General features: G+C 45.1%; 1 protein-coding gene across 1 annotated transcript in view; it reads right to left on the bottom strand.

Moving 5' to 3' along the window:
- ttn.2 (titin, tandem duplicate 2) overlaps nt 1–20,726 on the bottom strand; it is a 217,539-nt gene that overhangs the window by 28,624 nt on the left and 168,189 nt on the right. Inside the window, 8 exon segments of the mRNA XM_039599816.1 lie at nt 76–17,169; nt 17,291–17,593; nt 17,730–18,317; nt 18,514–18,810; nt 18,954–19,151; nt 19,240–19,344; nt 19,701–20,288; nt 20,373–20,660. Coding sequence (XP_039455750.1) covers nt 76–17,169; nt 17,291–17,593; nt 17,730–18,317; nt 18,514–18,810; nt 18,954–19,151; nt 19,240–19,344; nt 19,701–20,288; nt 20,373–20,660 — 19,461 coding nt within the window.

The raw sequence follows: 20,726 nt of genomic DNA, 5'->3' as shown, positions 1-20,726 counted from the left end.
TGCCTTTCAATTACAACAAATTTTGACATATATTTTCTATAAAAATTTAAAAAATACCAACTCAGGATTTAATACCTGTGATCTTGGTCCCCTCTTTGGTCTCAGCAGGAACACCAATACCATATTCATTCTCGCCTGTCACTCTGAAGTAGTAGACTCCTCCCTCCTGCAGGTCTGCCACCTTGTATGTCAGTCTGTGGCATGTGTCAGTCAATCTAGTCCAGCCTTTCTTGCTAGCCTCACGGTAATCAATAAGGTAATTCTTGACTGGTCCTCCTCCTTCAATCTCAGGAGTATCCCAGGTTATAGTAGCAGAGGTCTTTGTGACTTCCTTGACCTCTATATGACTAGGAGGCCCAGGTGAGTCCAAAACTCGGACAGTGAGCGTCAAGGAGGAGGTACCAGCTACATTGGATAGAGTGACAGTGTATTTTCCAGAGTCATTCCGAGTTGCTTTTTCTAAGGTGATGGAAGTAAAGGTATCTGTGGTGTCAATTACAGCACGAACTCTAAGGTCTACATCAGCCTTAGCCCAAGTAACACTAGGGATGGGTTTGCCTTTGAAAGGAACTTTCATTGTGAAAGAGCTTCCATCCTTTACAATAAGAGTCTTTCTCATTTCATTGCTAACATCAAAGGTTGGCTCCTCCTCTCTTTCTTTGGCAACTTGTTTGTCTGACTCAGGACTGGGCTCACTCACTCCAATCTTGTTAATGGATTTGACAACAAACACATATTCAGCTCCAGGCGACAATCCCACCACTGTAAATTCTGTGTTTTTGGTGTTCTGTACTCCAACAATCCATTCATCATCTAATGTCCTCCTGTATTCTACTCTGTAACCAGTCACAGGTGCTCCACCATCAAAAAGTGGCTTATTCCATGACAGGGTGACTGTAGTCTTTGTGGAGTCAATTATCCTAGGCTTAGCTGGAGGTGAGGGTAAAAACTGTGGGTCTTCTGCCCTGGTGAGTGGGCAAGGAGTGCTAGGAGCACTGAGGCCAGCAGCATTCTCTGCAAAAACTCTGTATTCGTACTCACAGCCCTCGCGAAGGTGTGAAGCTTTCACTCTAAGGTCATAAACAGGTTTCTTGTTGACACGGCACCAGCGGAGGCCAGTCTTCTCTCGCTTCTCAATTACATAGCCAGCGATACTGCTGCCACCATCAGAAACAGGTCTTTCCCAGCAAATGGTCATTGCCTCACTTGTAACAGAGGTGACCTGGACATTAGTGGGAGCTGAAGGGACAGTGAATGGATCAGTGGCCTTTGTTGGCTCACTCTCCAGGCTTTCACCATCTCCATATTTGTTGACTCCCCTAACTCGGAAGATGTACTCATTTCCTTTGAGCAGTTTAGTCACTTTGCAGGTAGTTGCCTTCATGTCACCATAGACAAGAGTCCAGGCAAGACGACTGGTCTCACGTTTCTCAACAATGTAGTGCATAATTTCAGCACCACCATTTTCCTGAGGTGGTCCCCATGACAGGGTGCATTTCTCTGCTGTGAGACCAGAAACTGTTAAAGGTCCTGAGGCAGGTCCAGGTCTGTCCAGAACCTTACAGTTGATAGCCACAGATCTGGTTCCAGCTACATTGTGCAGTGTAAGAACATACTGTCCAGAGTCCCTTCTGATAGCATCTTTGACAATGAGTGTAGTTGTGAAGTTAGTGGATGTGATTTCACATCTGGCCTTGGCCTCAATCTCCTTTCCATCCTTAGACCATGATACAACTGGGAGTGGACGCCCAGTAATTTCGGCATCAACTCTAATGATTTCTCCAGCCTTAATGACAACCAACTGTCTGAATTTATCTTCCAGTATAATGGTGGGAGGGTCTACATCATCCTTGACAGTGACGGGTCCAGTGCTTTCTGAAGGAGCACTCAATTGCTCAGCAGAATTTTTAGCAATAACACGGAAATCATATCGGACATCTTCTGTGAGACCAGTGACATCGAAGTAAGTGTCTTGAATATTGGTGAAGTTGCATTTCAGCCAGCGACCATTGGGAAGCTCTTGACGCTCAACAATGTAGCCAGTAATTTTTGCACTGCCAACATATTCAGGTCTTTCCCAATAAAGAGAAACTGAGTTTCTAGTGATGTTTGTGACTCTAAGGTTATGTGGAGCTTCACATGGATCCCTGGCTGCCACAGGGTCACTTGCCCTAGTGCATGGACCAATTCCAGCAATATTCTCAGCATACACTCTGAACTGATACAACAGACCTTCTTCCATTCCTGTCATCTTAAACTGGTTCTCAGTCACCAGGCCTCTGTTGACCTTGGTCCACAAGATGCTGCTTTGGTCTTTGCTTTCAATGTGATAACCAATAACAGGACTTCCACCATCACTTGCAGGTTTGCCCCATACCACGAGCATCCCAGTTTTGGTGGCATGGACAACATGAAGTTTGGTTGGAGGGCCAGGAGGCTCAAATGGATACTGAGCAACAACAGGAGCAGAATCTATGGCAGGACTCTTCCCATAACGGTTCTCAGCTGCAATGCGGAACTGGTACTCTGTCCCCTGAGTAAGTCGAGAAACCTTTATTGATGTTCTGGCCACTGTGGCTGACACGATTTGCCATGTTGTAGTAGTAGTGTCTCTCTTCTCAACTACATAGTTGTTAATCTGACAACCACCATCATAGGTTGGAGGATCCCAAGACAGAGAAATAAAGTCAGCGCTCACCTCATCAACCTTAATGTTACTAGGTGGTCCAGGTTTATCCAGGATTATAACAGAGATTTCAGCTGACTTGGTACCAACTGAGTTAGTCAGGGTAATCACATACTTCCCTACATCCTCCTTCGTGGCATCCTTAATGACAATCTTAGATGAGGTTTTTGAATTAAGAACATTTACCCTGGTTGTCTGCTTAAGCATGTGGCCATCCTTCTTCCAGCACACCTCAGGCTGTGGTCTGCCTCTGAAGGGAACGTCAATCTTCAAATCGTCTCCTGCTTTTACACTGTATGTGGTGAATAAGAGGTTGATGATGGGCTCCATCGTGATGTCCCTTACCACCACAGGAGTAGCCAGAGGCTTAGCATCGCTTCTACCCTTATCATTCACAGCAGTTACCCTGAAGGAGTATTCCTCTCCAGTTGTGAGTCCATCAATGGTAGCTTCCAGTGCTTTGACTTCACTGCACATCGTCCATTTGTCATCTCCCTTGGGCTGCATCTCCACAATATAGTTTGTAATCTTACTGCCTCCATCATGATCAGGTTTCTCCCAGGAGAGTGTAACAGCATGACGAGTAATGTCAACCACCACAATCTTACCAGGAGGCAGAGGAGGCTCAGACACCTTAACTTGATCTGTGGATGCAGGCAGACCTACTCCGAGTTCATTCACAGCTAACACACGGAAATAGTATCGGCCTCCTTCCTGCAGGTCTGAAATAATGTAGGAGTTTCTGACGCAGTTAGTGCAAACACTGGTGAAAGCCATTCTCTTCTGTTCTCTCTTCTCCACTATATAATGGGATATCTTAGCCCCACCATCAATTAGAGGAGGCTCCCAGGAGAGAGAGACAGAATTTCTTTTAACATCCTTAACTTCGAGGTTAGTAGGAGCACTAGGAGAATCCAGAACTCTGACATTAATAAAGGCTGATTTAGAGCCACTGAGGTTTTCAAGGGTCAGTACATATTTGCCAGTGTCAAATCTGTCAACATTCTCAATCACCAGCATTGTGTAAGAGCTTGTGACTTCTATCTGGGCACGTTCATTTAGTGTGCCATCAGCCTTTGACCATCTGACCTCAGGCTCAGGCTTCCCTCTGGTTGTCACAAACAGACGCAAGGTAGCAGAGGCACGGACGTTGACCATCTTTCTTAGGTCACAATCCAATTCAATTTCAGGAGCCTCCAGCTTCTCTGCAGCAATCACGGAACAAGGCAAATCTACATGTTCTCCTACTCCCTCACAGTTAACAGCACTTATGCGGAAGTTGTACTCCGCATTCTCCTTAAGTTTCTTTACTGTGTAGTTAGTGGCTTGGATGCCAGTGTGTGGTGTGCAAATGATCCATTCATCATCTGTTGCCTCTTTCATTTCGATAATATACCCAGTGATCTGTGCACCACCATCATATATAGGCCTGGACCATGAAAGGGAAACTGTGGTGCTTGAATGGTCAGTGACCTTTGGATTATTTGGGGGTCCAGGTGGATAAGTGGCATCACAGGCCTTGATGTACGGAGTTGGTGCACTAGGCTTTCCTACACCAGCAGCATTTTCAGCCGAAACCCTGAATTCATAAGAGTGGCCCTCTGTGAGACCAGTGCATCTGAATCGCAGGTCATTCAGCCTCTTCTTGTTGCATTTAGTCCATCTGATACCATCTTTATCACGCTTTTCAAGGACATATCCCTCAATCTCTGCACCTCCATTATCATTGGGCCTCTCCCAGGAAAGCACCATGGAGTCCTTAGTGATGGCACCGACCTCAGGGGTTGAGGGGGCACTGGGAGTGGTGAAAGGGTTACGAGCAACAACAGCTTCTGATTCTAAAGGCTCGCCAACACCATATTTATTTACAGCAGTAACTCGAAAGATATATTCATTGCCAGGCAATAGTTTTGTGATTTTGTAGCTGATTGCCTGAATCTTGGGCTCAACCACAGTCCATGACAAACGACTAGTCTCTCTCTTCTCAATGATATAGTGAGAGATGCCAGCTCCACCGTCATGTGAGGGATGATTCCAATGCAGATAACATTTCTCAGCTGTGACCCCTTTGACTTCTAGAGGTCCATCTGGAGGCCCAGGTCTATCCAGAACTTTGACATTAACTGGGATCATCTTGACTCCTCCCACATTAATAAGCTTGAGGACAAAGTGGCCACCATCCACTCTGATGCAATCCTTGACCGTCAGGATGGTACGTGTGAGTGTAGTCTTGATTTCCATTCTTGGTGTGGCTTTGTCTATCTCTTTTCCATCCTTTAACCAAATGACCTCAGGCAAAGGCTTTCCAGTATAGTCAGCATCAATGACAAATGTCTCACCTGCGTGAACAATAGTCAGATCCTTGAATTTTGAATCCATGGTGGCTGCTGGAGCCTCAATTTCATCTTTGGCAGTAATTTCCCCTGTGCTCTGAGAGGGTTTGCTCAAAATCCCAGCAGCATTTCTGGCAATGACCCTGAACTCATACACACAGTCTTCAGTCAGAGCAGTAAGTGTAAATTGTGTATCAATGATGTTAGTGAAGCTGGCCTTCATCCAGCGGGTGTCTGGGTGCTTCCTTCTCTCAATCACATAGCCAGTAATTGCACTCCCTCCATCATACTGGGGCTTGGTCCACTGGAGTGTCACATGGTTTCTGGTGATTTCAATAGGCTCAGGAGTTCCTGGTGGGTCACAAGGGTCCCTTGCTACTGTGCTCTCAGACAGCTTGCTAGCTGGGCTGAGACCAGCAATATTTTCAGCATAAACCCTGAATTCATACTCAATACCTTCTTCAAGTTCTGTAGTTTTGAAACGTGTGTCTGGGATTAGAAGCTTGTTTAATTTAGTCCACAAGAGGCTATTCTTTTCTTTTCTCTCAAGGTGATAGCCAAGAATTGGACTGCCCCCATTGTTGGTAGGAGGTTTCCATTCAACAACCATGCTATCCTTGGTTACAGAAGAAATGACTGGTGTTCCTGGGGCAGCAGGCTCATTAAATGGATACTGAGCAATAACAGCAGGAGAGACAATTGCAGAACTCTTCCCGTACCTATTTTCAGCTGACACTCTGAATTGATATTCAACACCAGTCTTCAACTTGGTGACTTTGATGGTTGTCCTGGCAATAGTAGCAGAAACAATCTGCCATGCTGTGGTGGTAGTATCTCTCTTCTCCACGATGTAATTATTGATGGGACAGCCTCCGGTATACTCTGGTGGCTCCCAAGACAGAGTGATATAATTAGAGCTCACCTCTTCTATCTTTACAGGGCCTGTGGGTGGCCCAGGCTTATCAAGAATAATAACAGTAATCTCCTCTGTAGCTGTTCCAATGCTACTGGTGGCTGTGACAGTGTATTTGCCAGAGTCCTCCTTATTTGCATCTTTGATGTACAGCTTAGTGCATGACAATGTGCTGGAAACATTAATTCTTGTTGTCTCTTTAAGAGCTTGTCCATCCTTCTTCCATTCAACCTTGGGAACAGGTCGTCCAATCACTGGAATCTCAATCTTCAAATCCTCACCGTGCTGTAAACTATAAGTGTTAAATTGAATCTTGAATTTGGGTTCAATGGTTATATCTTTAGCAGTGACTGGCGCAGCCAAAGGTCTAGGGTCACTCTTGCCCTTCTCATTGAAGGCTAAGATTCTAAATAGGTACTCGTGTCCTGCACTGAGGCCTGTGACAGTGCCTTCACAAGTTTTGCATGTGGCAGCTACCACCCATTCCTCTGAGCCCACAGGCTGCATCTCAATGTAGTAACCAATGATTCTGCTACCTCCATCATAATCTGGCTTCTCCCAGGAGAGTGAAGCAGTTGTTTTTGTCACTTCGGTCAACGTGACCTTACCCACAGGCAGGGGGGGCTCAGATGTTTTTACTGATTCTTCTGTCTCAGCTGGCTGTCCCACACCAAACTCATTCTCTGCTAAGACTCTGAAATAATATATAGTTCCCTCTGTCAGGCCAGTTATACGATAGCTTGTCTTTGTGCACTTGTTGTCCACATTAGAGTAAACCTTCCTTGTGGACTCCCTCTTTTCAACAAGGTAATTCTTGATTCTTGCACCACCATCAATAAGAGGAGGCTCCCAGGTCAGAGTCACACTTTCCCTCTTGATGTCTGTTACTGTTAGGTTTAAAGGAGCCCCTGGAGTGTCTAGCACCTTAACGGAAACAAAAGCTGATTTGGTGCCAGCACTATTTTCTAAATTGAGCACGTACTTTCCAGCATCATATTTGTCACAGATTTCAATTGAGAGCTGTGTGTAATCTTCACCAGTCTCAATCTGAACTTTACTGGGTAACTCTCCATCCTCTTTGGCCCAGTTTATCTCAGGAGTAGGACGGCCTTTGAATGGAATGCAGACTCTCATCGAGCCTCCTGCACGGACAACTATTCCCTTTCTGAGCTCTGAATCCAGAATCACTTCTGGAGGGTCAATCTTATCCATAGGTTTAACGACTCCCTGGATCTCAGTGGGCTCACCAACACCCACCTTGTTGATGGCACAAATGCGGACCTTGTATTCTTGGTGTTCAATCAACTTTTTGATGGTAAACTTGGTAGCATTGACTCCACAAGGTGGGGTGCATATGGCCCATTCCTCCTCATCAGCCTTGGTTATTTCCACAGCGTAGCCTTGAATCTCACAGCCACCATCATAGATAGGTCTGTGCCAAGCCAGACTAATGGAGTCTCTAGTAGTGTCTACCACATGGACATTGGTGGGACAGCCTGGCTCAAAGGTGGGGTCACATGCCTTAAGATAGGGTGTCGATGGACTTGGCTGGCCCACTCCAGCTGCATTCTCAGCAGATATCCTGAATTCATATTCATGGTCCTCAGTCAGTCCTGTTACTCTGAAACGCAAGTCTGTCACTCTGCGTTTGTTGCACTTGGTCCACCTCACTCCTGCTCTGTCTCTTTTCTCAACAATGTAGCCAACAATGTCACTGCCTCCTGATGTCTCAGGACGGTTCCAACATACAGTCATAGAATCCCTGGTGATGTTTGTGATCTCAAGATCCTGAGGTGCGCCAGGTGGAACAAATGGATTTCTCATGATAACTGGTGCTGATTCAAGCGGCTCACCTGTGCCATATTTGTTGACAGCCATGACTCTGAAGATGTACTCATTTCCCTTCAGTAGCTTTGTAACTTTAAACATGGTAGCTTTACAATCACTGCAGACCACAGTCCATGCCAAGCGGCTAGTTTCTCTTTTCTGGATGATGTAGTGAGAAATGCTGGCGCCTCCGTCATGCCTGGGTGGCAGCCATGACAGTGAGCATTTTTCCTCAGTAACATTGCTGATAGTAAGAGGTCCTTCTGAAGGCCCTGGTCTGTCCAGAACCTTCACACTGAAGGGGATAGTCTTACTTCCTGCCACATTTGTGAGAACCAGAGTATACTGTCCACCATCAACTCTGATAGCATCCTTTACAACAAGCAAAGCTTTAAAATCTGTGTTTCTGATCTCCACTCTTGCTGAGTTTTCAACTTCAAGATTCCCCTTGAACCACTGAGCAGTTGGAATAGGCTTTCCTTCCACACTGGCCTCAAGATTGAATGTCTCTCCTGCATTTATGACAATGGTCTGGTTGTACATAGGATCTGTCTCACTCTTAGGTGGGACAACTTCATCCTTAGCAGTTATGGACCCTGTGCTCTCAGAGGGCTTGCTAACGGCACCTGCAGCATTCTTTGCAATTACTCTGAAGTCATATTTGCTATCTTCTGTCAGGCCAGTAACTGTGAATTCATGTTCAATGATGTTTGTGAAGCTAGCCTTCATCCATTTTCCTTCAGGAAGATCACGTTTCTCTACTAGATAACCTGTAACTAAACTCCCACCATCGTACTCTGGGGGGTTCCACTTGAGTTTCACTGAGTGCCTGGTCACAATCACAGCCTCAGGACGGCTAGGAGGATCACATGGATCACGGGCAACATAAACCTCAGACACTTTGCTACACTCACCAATGCCAACAATGTTCTCTGCATAGACTCTATACTCATACTCAATGCCTTCCTCGAGTGGAGTAGATTTGAATCTACAATCTTGGATGAGCATTTTGTTTATCTTTGTCCAGAGGATACTGTTCCTTTCTTTCCTTTCCAGATGGTAGCCCAAGATGGCACTGCCACCATCACTTGGGGGTTTATGCCACTCAACTACCATGTAGTCTTTAGTGTATGAAGAAACAAATGGTGTTCCTGGTGGTCCTGGCTCCTGGAATGGATACTGTGCCACAACAGGCTGTGAATCAATTGCATAGCTCTTTCCATATCTATTTTCAGCATAAATTCTGAACTGGTACTCAGTGCCTGTCTTCAGATTGCTGACTTTTAGAGTGGTTCTAGCCACAGTGGCAGACACAACCGACCAGTTTGTTGTGGTTGTGTCTCTCTTCTCCACCACATAGTTTGAGATTGGACAACCACCTGTGTATGTAGGAGGTTCCCAGCTGAGGGTGATGCTCTCAGCACTGATATCCTCCAACTTTACAGGGCCTGTGGGTGGGCCTGGTTTGTCCAAGGTGATCACCTCTACAGTTGCATTCTTTGAACCAAGGTCATTGGAGACACTGATAGTGTACATACCTCCATCTTCTCTGGTAGCATCCTTTATGGTAAGAGTGGTAGTTTGTGCTGAGTCGGTGACATTGACTCTGGTAGTCTGCTTAAGGGCTACGCCATCTTTGGTCCAGGTGATAATTGGTTTAGGGTGACCAGCGACTGGGACATCTATCTTGAGGTCATACCCCACCTGGACACTATAAGAACTTGCCTTGGGTCTAACAGCAGGTTCAATAACAAGGTCCTTTGCTACAACTGAATGAGCCAACTGTCGCGGGTCACTTTTGCCCTTGTCATTTACAGCAACAACTCTGAACTGGTACTCCTCTCCCTTGAGAAGGTTTGTCACTAATGTTTCCAGTGCTTTCACACTAGCACATATAGACCAAGTTTCACTGTCCTTGGGAGCTAGTTCAACTTCATAGTGGGTGATTCTACTACCACCGTCGTGCAGAGGCTTTTCCCAAGTTAAAGTTACAGTGCTGTGAGTAACGTCAACAACACTGACCTTGCCGGGTGGCTGAGGTTTCTCAGATATCTTAACTGGTTCTATAGTTTTAGCAGGGAGACCCACACCATATTCATTCTCAGCCAATACTCTAAAGAAAAAGATTCCACCCTCTGGAAGAGGTTCAACTTTCCATGACATCTTGTTACATGTAGTGATGGGAGAGTACACTTTCCTGGTGCTCTCACGCTTTTCAACAATATAGTGCTTAATCTTTGAGCCACCATCCAGATGTGGAGGCTCCCATGTGAGAGTGACAGAATTCTTGGTAATCTCTTTCACCACGAAGTTAGTTGGTGGACTAGGGGAGTCCAGGACTCTGACACTTATGAAGACTGATTTTACTCCACTAGCATTCTCAGCAGTCAGGGTGTACTTGCCACTATCAAATCTGTCAACATTCTCAATGACAAGTGATGCATAGCTGCCTGTATTGTCAATCTGAGCAGTCTCCTTAATCTCACCATCAGCCTTGCCCCATTTCACCTCCGGAGCTGGACGACCCCTTACAGGAACAAACAATCTGAGCGTACTTGCTGCTCTGATGTTGATCATCTTTCTCATATCTGCATCAAGATCAAGATCAGGTGCTTCAAGTTTCTCCTCCAAAAGAATTTTTCCAGGAACATCAGCATGCTCACCAACACCAACCTTGTTGATTGCACACACTCTAAATTGGTACTCATGCTTTTCCAGAAGTTTTTTCACAGTATATTTTGTGTCCATGATTCCAGTTGGTGGAGTACACATAAACCACTCATCAGATGCACCATTGCATGCCTCTACAATGTAAGACTGAACCTCGCAGCCACCGTCATAGATGGGTTTGCCCCATGTTAGGGAAACAGTGGATCTAGATGTGTCTACCACCTTGGGGTTGTTTGGTGGGCCTGGTTTGAAGACAGGATCCAGTGCTTTGTAGTACACTGTTGGTGCACTAGGCATGCCAACACCTGCAGCATTCTCAGCAGCAACTCTGAATTCATAGCTATGGTTTTCAAGAAGCCCTGTTACTCTAAAGCGCAGCTCACTAATATTGCGCTTGTTGCATCTAGTCCATCGCACACCATCCTTGTCACGTTTCTCAACAATGTATCCCTGGATTGGGCTGCCACCATCATTAGTTGGTCTCTCCCAGGTCACCACCATAGAGTCTTTGGTGATTGTGGAAACTTCCACATTTGTTGGTGGGTTGGGAGTGACAAATGGATTCCTGGCAACCATTGGCTCAGATTCCAGTGGCTCTCCAACTCCATATTTGTTAACAGGAATCACTCTGAAAATATATTCATTACCAGGAAGTAATTTGGTGATCTTCAAGTTCAGTGTCTGAACTTTTGGTTCAACTACAGTCCAAACCAATCTGCTGGTTTCCCTCCTCTCAACAATATAATGGGAAACATCACTTCCTCCATCTTGCAAGGGAGGTTTCCAGGAAATTGAGCATTTTTCATTAGTGACACCATAAATGGATATAGGGCCTTCGGGTGCACCAGGTCTGTCTAAAACCTTAACATTAATGTTAACAGATTTCTCTCCTCCAACATTCTTTACTAGAAGTATGTACTGACCTCCATCAACACGGATGGCTTCTTTAACAACCAGACAAGCTGTAAAATCTGTGTTCTTAAGCTCTAAGCGAGCTGCTTCGGTGATCTCCTGGCCCTCTTTCAGCCAGTGAATTGTGGGTACGGGTTTACCATAAACAGCAGCCTCAAGTTTAAATGTCTCTCCAGCATTAACTACCACAGCTTGGGAGTATTTAGCTTCCAAGTCAATTTTGGGTGGATCCACCTCATCCTTGGCAGTGATGGCTCCAGTAGAATCAGATGGCTGGCTAAAAACACCTGCTGCATTTTTGGCAATGACACGGAATTCATAAATCTGATTCTCAATAAGTCCTGTGACAACAAATTCTGTTTCAGTGATGTTGGTGAAACTGGCCTTCATCCACCGACCAGCTCCCTCCTTCTTCTCAATAATATAACCTGTGATCTTGATTCCACCATCATATTGGGGTTTTGTCCATCTTAGTGTCACTTGGTTTCGTGTTACAATGACAGCTTCTGGTTTTCCTGGTCTGTCACAAGGATCTCGGGCAACTTGTATTTCACTCACTTTGCTGGCTTTGCTGAGGCCAACAATGTTCTCAGCATAAACTCTGAACTCATATTCAATACCCTCCTCCAGGCCAATAACCTTGAATCTTGTTTCTGGGACAAGTTGTTTGTTCTGTTTCACCCACAATATATTGTTTCTCTCTTTTAGCTCTAAATGGTATCCCAAAATCTTGCTTCCACCATCATTGCTGGGTTTTTCCCATACAACCACCATACTTTCCTTGGTGGTTGACTGAACGGTAACAGAACGTGGTGAACTAGGAACCTCAAAAGGATACTGAGCAACAATAGTATCAGATAACAGGGCTGAAGATTTGCCATATCTGTTCTCTGCAGCAATCCTGAATTGGTACTCAGATCCAGTTTTCAGACGTGCTGCCTTGATAGTGGTTCTGGCTACTGTAGCTGACACAATCTGCCAGTTAGTGGTAGATGTGTCTCTCTTCTCAACGATGTAATTATTGATGGCACAACCGCCATCATACTGAGGTGGATCCCAGGACAGGATCACGCTATCAGCAGTGACCTCATCTAGCTTAATTGGGCCAGTTGGAGGTCCAGGCTTATCTAAAACAATAACACTGATATCTGTAGATGCCTCTCCAGCTGTGTTAGTAAGTTTGACAGTATATGTTCCCACATCATCTCTGCAAGCCTCCTTAATAACCAGGAGAAGATTTTTGTCTGTGGTATCTGCATTCACTCTTGTCGTCTCTTTGAGAGCAACACCATCTTTGAGCCAAGTTGCTGTAGCCTTGGGATGGGCAGCATATGGTACATCTATTTTCAGATCATCCCCTGCTAGCACACTAAATGTGCTGAAAAGAAGTTTGAAGGTTGGTGAGATGACCAGATCCTTGGCAACCACAGGTACATTGAGAGAGCGGGGGTCACTGACTCCCTTTTCATTAACGGCTGAAATACGGAATGTATACTCTTCTCCCTGTGTAAGGCCAGTAACATGAGCTTCATTGCTTTTTACAACCATGACCTGGGTCCACTTCTCACTGCCTTTTCCCTGCATCTCAACTATATAGCCAGTGATTCTGCTTCCACCGTCATGGTCAGGCTTTTCCCAACTTAATGTGACACTTTTGCTGGTAACTTCACGAAGAGACACTTTGCCTGGGGGAAGAGGCCTCTCTGATGCTTTAATTGGTTCAAGAGTCTCTACTGGGAGGCCAATGCCATATTCATTTTCAGCCAAAATTCTGAAGAAGTACATCTTTCCCTCCTCTAGGTCTCCAACTTTCCAACTTGACTTATGGCAGCTGGCACACACAGTTGAATAAGCCTTTCTGGTTGATTCACGCTTCTCCACAATGTAATTGCGGACTCTGGAACCACCATCAATGACAGGAGCATCCCAAGCAAGAGAAACTGAATCTCTAGTGACCTCCCTGACAATCAGATTTTGAGGCGCTCCAGGACTGTCTAGCACTCTGACATTAACAAAGGCTGTCTTACTTCCTGAGGCATTCTCTACAGTCACAATGTATTTACCCCCATCGAATCTGTCAACATTTTCTACCTGAAGAGTGGTGAATGATGAGGTGATTTCAATGTTAGCTTTATCTAGAGATTCTCCATGCTCTCTAGACCATTTTATTTCAGGTGCTGGTCTTCCCTTGATAGGGACAAAAAGTCTGAGTGTGCTGCAGGCTCTGATGCAGACCACCTTACGTAGTTCTGCTCCAAGTTCAATTTCTGGAGGAACTAGTCTGTCTTCAGCCTTGGGTGTTCCAGGAACAGCTGCAGGCTCTCCCACTCCTTCACAATTAGTGGCAGAAATATTGATTTTATACTCTTGGTTTTCCCTCAAATTGGTGATGGTGAAAGAAGTGGCTGTCCAACCATTCTTGGGAGTGTGAATTGTCCATTCATCCTCCTCAGGCAGGCAGGTCTCCACTATGTAACCAGTGATTTCTGAACCACCATCATAGACAGGCTTGTTCCATGCAAGTGTGATAGAAGACTTGGTTGTGTCCAGCACTCTGGGGTTCCCTGGAGGTCCAGGTTGGAAGATGGTGTCAATGGCTTTGTAGAATGGACTGGAAGGACTGGGCTGACTTAGCCCAGCATTATTCTCAGCAAGAACTCTGAATTCATATTCATGCCCTGGTGTGAGGCCTGAGACTTTGAATCGCAAGTCAGTTACAGTCCTCTTGTTGCACTTCACCCAGCGCAGGCCAGTTTTGTCCCGTCTTTCAATTATGTATGTGTTTATTCTACTGCCACCATCATGTTCAGGGCGATCCCAGCAGACAACCATAGAGTCCTTGGTGATTATGGTGACTTCAGGCTGCTGTGGTGGGTCACTGGGTACATAGGGGTTGGCACAGATGACAGGTTCCGACTCCACAGGTTCACCCACACCATACTTGTTAACAGCCATAACTCTGAAAATGTATTCATTGCCCTTTAGAAGCTTGGTGACCTTGAACCTATTAGCTTGAAGGTCTGTGGCCACATTTGTCCAAGCCAACCTGCTGGTCTCTCGTCTCTGAATGATAAAGTACTCAATCTTGGCACCACCATCATGTGTTGGATGGAGCCAATTAAGGACACATTTCTCAGCAGTAACATCTGTTACAGTGAGGGAGTTGGGAGGTCCTGGTCTATCTAACACCTTGACATTGTATATGAACTTAGCAAAGCCACCAGGATTGCTCGCAATCAAAGTGAAAGCACCACCATCCCTCCTGAGCGAATCTTTGTTTGTTAAAGTTGTGTGGAACTCGGATGTTTTTATCTCAATTTTGGCTGTATCCTCAAGCTCTTTTCCTTCTTTGGTCCATACCAGAGATGGGATTGGCCTTCCAGTTACACTGGCTTCCAGCTTGAATACCTCTCCTGCCATGACAACAACAGTGCTGCTATATGATGCATCTACATCAAGCCGGGGCTCTTCAATGTCATCTCTGCACAAGATTGCTTCAGATGACTGGGATGGAGCACTAACAGCACCAGCTGAGTTCCTAGCAAACACACGGAATTCATAGGTTGCATCTTCAGTTAGACCACTGACTGTGTAGATAGTTTCCAGAATGTTGTTGAAGTTTGCTTTGAGCCAACGTCCATTGGGCATCTCCCTCCTCTCTACAGTGTATCCAGTAATAGAAAATCCTCCATCTCCCTCTGGCTTGGTCCATGACAAGGTCACTTCATGCCTAGTAATATTTAGTGCTACTGGCCTGCCTGGTGGATCAACTGGGTCCAAAGCATACATGGGCTCAGAGGGTTTGCTGGCTTTGCTGAGACCAGCCATATTTTCAGCAATAACACGGTGTTCATATGCAATTCCATCAATAAGGCCTGTTGATTTAAATAGATTTCCAACAACAAGGGCTTTGCTGATCCTCTGCCACAGAATACTGTTTTTCTCTTTCCTTTCCACATGATAGCCCAGAATGGCACTACCTCCATCAGAGGATGGCTCATTCCAACTAAGGGTCATAGCATCCTTGTTGAAAGAGGTGACCACGGGAGTGCCAGGCTGGCTTGGTACATCAAATGGATAGACAGCTACCACTGGTTCAGAGATAATGCTTGGTCCAATCCCATATCTGTTCTGGGCCTTGATGCGGAACTGATACTGAGTTCCAGTAGTGAGTCTGGCTGCCTTAAATGTGGTGCGGATGACTGTAGCTGCCAGCTCTACCCATGAAGTACCAGTGGTCTCCCGCATCTCAACAATATAGTTGTTAATAGGAACACCTCCATCATTTTCTGGTGGGTCCCAGGACATCAGCACATAATCACATGAAATTTCTTCCAGCTTAATAGGACCAGTTGGAGGTCCAGGAATGTCATGAACCAGGATTGTGATTGTCTCTGTCATTGTCCCCAGCATGTTTTTACCAGTCATAGAATACTGGCCTCCATCTGTCCTTTTTATCTCATTGATGTTGAGAATAGTTGATGTTAGTGTAGTTTCAATGTTGAGTCTTTGTGTCTCCTTGACCACTGTATCTCCTTTCTTCCATGAAACTACAGGCCTTGGTTTGCCCAACACTGGAATCTCCACCTTCAACCGATCTCCTGCCTTAGCAATGATCGTTTTCTGGTAGACCCCACGCAGGTCAAATGAAGGAGCAGAAGTCTGCTCTTTGATAACAGCTGGTCTGCTCTCACGGGGATCACTCCTGCCTGATGCATTGACTGCCATTATACGGAAGGTATATTCAGCACCCTCAATTAGATCTGTAACAGTATAATCCAGAGCCTTAATGGTGGCCACATGGACCCACTGATCAGTGTCCTTCTTTTGAGCCTCAATGACATACCCAGTGATCAAGCTGCCACCATCATGTAAAGGCTTGGTCCATGCAAGGCTGGCACTATCAGAGGTAACATCGGTGACATACAAATTTTCTGGGGCAGAGGGGGCCTGGGATACCCTGATTGGCTCTGGGGTTTCAGCTGGCTCACCCACACCCAGGTCATTCTCAGCTGAGACACGGAAATAGTAGTAAGCTCCCTCCTCGAGGTCTGGAATCTTGAAGGAACACTTCTGCCATGTGGTGCTAAGCACTGTGTAGGCCTTCTTAGTGGCTGCTCTTTTCTCAATAATGTAGTTACGAATCTTAGAACCACCGTCAATAATGGGAATTTCCCACTGTAGGGTGATGCTGTTCTTCGCGATCTCTCTAGGTTTGAGATTGACTGGTGGTCCTGGTGTATCCAGAACTTTCACATTAACAAACCCAGTCTTCTTTCCAGCAACATTCTCTAGACAAAGGTGGTACTTTCCAGCATCATATCTTGTGCAGTCAGGAATAACCAGAAGAGTGTATGACTCTGTGGTGTCAATATGTGCACGTGTTTTCAGGTTAGTATCATCTTTACTCCATGTGACTTCAGGGACAGGACGGCCCTTGATAGGAACAAACATACGGATTGAAGCACGAACCCTAACTACCAGAGTTCTTCTGAGTTCAGCATCCAGCTCAAAGTCTGGCAACATCTCCTGGTCCACCAATTCAGTCACTTTCTCAACCTCCGCAGGCTCGCCTATTCCCTCAGAGTTTACAGCACTAACCCTGAAGTGGTATTTGCCTCCTTTTTGAAGTTTACCAATCACGTATTCTGAAGCTTTCAGTGGGTACTGTGTCTCTGTCTCCCAATCATCATGTCCTTCCTTTTTATATTCAACAATGTAGCCCTCTACTTCAAGACCACCATCATAGTGGGGTCGGCCCCAGGTGAATGTGGCTGAGGTTTTGGTGGTTTCTGTAATTCTAGGGTTGGATGGGGGACCGGGTGGATCTAATAAACACAAAAACAAAATATGTAAAACAGTTAATATAGGTAATTATGTATTTGACAAAGCTTGATTTAAAAATACAATTCACATTGCCGTGAGAAAATTGCTGTGAGTTTTACTTACACACAATATCTTTTGTCATGACAGGGCGCGATGGTTCACTTGGCTCCCCAAATCCAGCCTTGTTCTCAGCAGTGACTCTAAACTCGTACTCTACTCCCTCACTCAGGCCTTGCACCTTAAACCGCAGGTCAGGGATAGTCCGCTTACAGGCTCTGACCCATCTCAGTCCTTTTCTCTCTTTCCTCTCAACACAGTATCCTCTAATGTCACTTCCCCCATCTCGTACTGGTCTCTTCCATGAAATGGTGACAGCATTCCTACTAACATTATCAATGTCTGGGGTTGAGGGCGGACCTGGTGGGGCTGGGGAAACAGAAACAGGAAGGACATGCCTATTAGCTATATTTTTCTTTTAAAGGATCCGCAAGATCCTATAGCTAAATTGCTTTTATTGTTTATTAATACACAGATATAAACCACATAAAAAATATAAACTTACAGAAACTATCAACCATTTTGACTGGACCAGACTGGGTTGAATCTCCTGTGCCATACTGGTTCACAGCAGACACTCTGAAAATGTATTCGTTGCCTTTAATCAGTTTGCTGACTACGTGTCTGCAATCCACGACATTTTCAGCTAGTTTGGTCCACTGTAGTCGGCTGGTTTCTCTCTTCTCAAGGATGTAGGATTTGATAGAAGAGCCTCCATCCTCCTCCGGTGGAAGCCAGGTCAGGGTACACTTTTCGGCTGAAATGTTACTGGCTTCAATTGGGCCTGGAGGTCCAGGAACATCTAAGACCTTCACCTTAACATGTTCTTCCTTAATGCCAAAGGGGTTGCTGGCAGTGATAGTGTACTCCCCTGTGTTCTTCCGACTTGCGTACTTAATAGCCAGAGTAGAGGAGGTTGGGGTACTGGTGATGGTGACAATGTCAGAAGTCTTCAACTCACGTCCTCCCTTGGACCACGCTGCAGTAGGTGGAGGTTTGCCCACAATTTTAGAAGCTGAGATTACAATTGTGTCTCCTGCTCTGATGGCTATACCATCTTTCATTTCTGGGTCAATAGTGATGGTTGGGGGCTCTGTAGAGATGACAAAAAAAAGTTGTATTTTGCATTGTAGGCAGTTGTTGAAATTTTAAACGTTCAACAACTGAAAATTTCAAACTTTTCACAATTATTTTTAAGTCCTAACTACATATATACTTAAAGGGGGGGAAAAAATCAATAATCTACAGTCAACTCCAAAACTAGTCCAACTGTTTACCACTTAGCTTACCATATTCATCCTTGCAGGTCAAAAGCGGAGTAGGCTCTGAAGGAATACTGATGGCACCTGCAGCATTCCTGGCTCTGACTCTAAATTCATACTGGGATCCTTCAGTCAGGTCAGTGACGGTAAAAGCACAGCCCTGAATGTTGACATGATTTGCTTTCATCCAGGCCTTACCACTGGCCTCAAGTTTCTCTATGATATAACCAGTAAGCTTGTAGCCACCGTCATATTTGGGAGCTGTCCACATCAGAGTGACTGTGCTCCTGGTGATACTGATTACTTCAGGCTTGCCAGGAGGATCTGACATGACACAAAAGAGAAGACGGTTGTAAAGCATTTCAAAAAGAGACATGGTTGCCATAGCTCAGGTAACAAGTACTGTAAACAGTACAGAGTTGAATAAGATTAGAGCAAAAAAAAGATTCCAATAACAGTGGACTCACCAATAGGATCCAGGGCAACCACGGCCTCAGTTACTTTGCTAGCCTTTCCCAGGCCAGCCATGTTCATGGCCATTACCCTGAACTCATATTCTAATCCTTCTGTCAGTCCAGTGACTCTACATTCTTTTACTCTCAGAGGAGTCTTACTTGCCCGCTTCCACATCAGACTGTTCTTTTCCTTATACTCTATGTGATATCCTTGAGAAAACACAAAATTACTTCATCAGACTGATTGTTATTTGCTGTTTGCTCATACTTAGCATGTACATTGATCACTGTTTGTTACCAGTAACTGGGGCACCACCAGTGTCCTTTGGATCAACCCAAGTCAAGATGGCTGATTCATGCCTGATGCTCACAATTTCTGGTGGAGCAGGTGCCCCGGGAACATCTGGAGGAAGAAGAGAAAGCAAGAGGAAGACATTATTAATATGTGTAATAAAATGTATTGAAACACCTCAGTTCAGTATAATGCAGATGGTGTCATTGCACGAGAAAGACTGATTAAAAAAAGCCCTAAACAAAGCTGTAGTTTCATTTAATTTTCTAGTATTTTAAAAGTACATTTGTAAAACAAATACTTCAGGTCTTATAATGAGCACTAAATGTTGCTAAAACAGAGTACTAGAGATGATTTCGCCCCTTTTTATTAAAAAAAAATTAGAGACAATGTCTTGACAAGACAAAAAGATCTGAAGTATAATCAGTTATAAATTAACAGTGGTAGTAGTCAATGGCCATACTTACTGAAAGGATGCTGGGCAACGACTGGGTCAGACCTCAGATGTTCTCCAACCCCATACTTGTTCTCAGCGAACACTCTAAAGATGTATTCTATCCCTTCGTGGAGTCTGATCACTCTCATGGTGGTCTTCTGGATGGCAGAAGCCACTGTAGCCCACTTGTTATCTGTTGTTCTCCTCTTCTCCACAATGTAATTAGACACCTCTGCACCACCATCATCTTTGGGTGGTCCCCACTCTAGTGTGATGGCATCGGCAGTTATCTCATCAAATGTAATGGGTCCAGTGCAGATACCGGGTTTGCCAACCACCTTCAGCTGGAACTTGCAGTCCTTTGAGCCAGCACTGTTCCTGACGTTTATAGTGTAGGTGTCAGCATCTCCTCTCTGGCAGTCTCGAATCAGTAAGGTGGTGATGCCCTGAGATGCTTCAACACACATCCGGCCAGTATCACCCAGTCCCATATCGCCCTTCTTCCAGGTAGCAGTGGGGTTTGGAACTCCAGTGATGGGGATGTTAATGCGTGTTGTGCTGCCCTCCTTAACCACACAGCAGCCATCGTGCAGATTGCTTAAGTTGCAGTCGGGTAGCACTGAAGTTCAAAAGGATAATCATCATTAAAAAGTTAAACATTATAATTTTAGTATAACTAAGAATAGCATGATGGCATTTTTACCAAATTGGTCCTTTGCAACAGCAGTGAGCTCAGTGGGTGGTCCCTCTCCAGACTCGTTGAGTGCCTTGACCCTGAAAGAATACTCCTTGCCTTCTGTCAGTTCTCCAATAGTGTGTGAGGTATTCTTGCCTTTCACGATCTGCTTCCACTTCTCCTCACCTTCACCCTGCTCCAGGATGTATGCAGTAATATAACTTCCACCATCATTGATTGGCTTCTTCCAGGACAGGGTGATAGAGTTCTTTGTAGTCTTCTGAGCTTTGAAGTCTGTCACTGGACCAGGTTGCTCTGCAGAGGAAGGACAAATGGACGAAGATTGAACATTTGTGTTTTTTTAAAATTGATTTTTAGCTA

The sequence above is a fragment of the Oreochromis aureus genome, linkage group 16, assembly GCF_013358895.1.
Source record: "Oreochromis aureus strain Israel breed Guangdong linkage group 16, ZZ_aureus, whole genome shotgun sequence".
Taxonomy (NCBI): domain Eukaryota; kingdom Metazoa; phylum Chordata; class Actinopteri; order Cichliformes; family Cichlidae; genus Oreochromis; species Oreochromis aureus.
The sequence above is the reverse complement of the archived record's forward strand: the minus strand, read 5'-3'. Positions and strand labels throughout refer to the sequence as shown.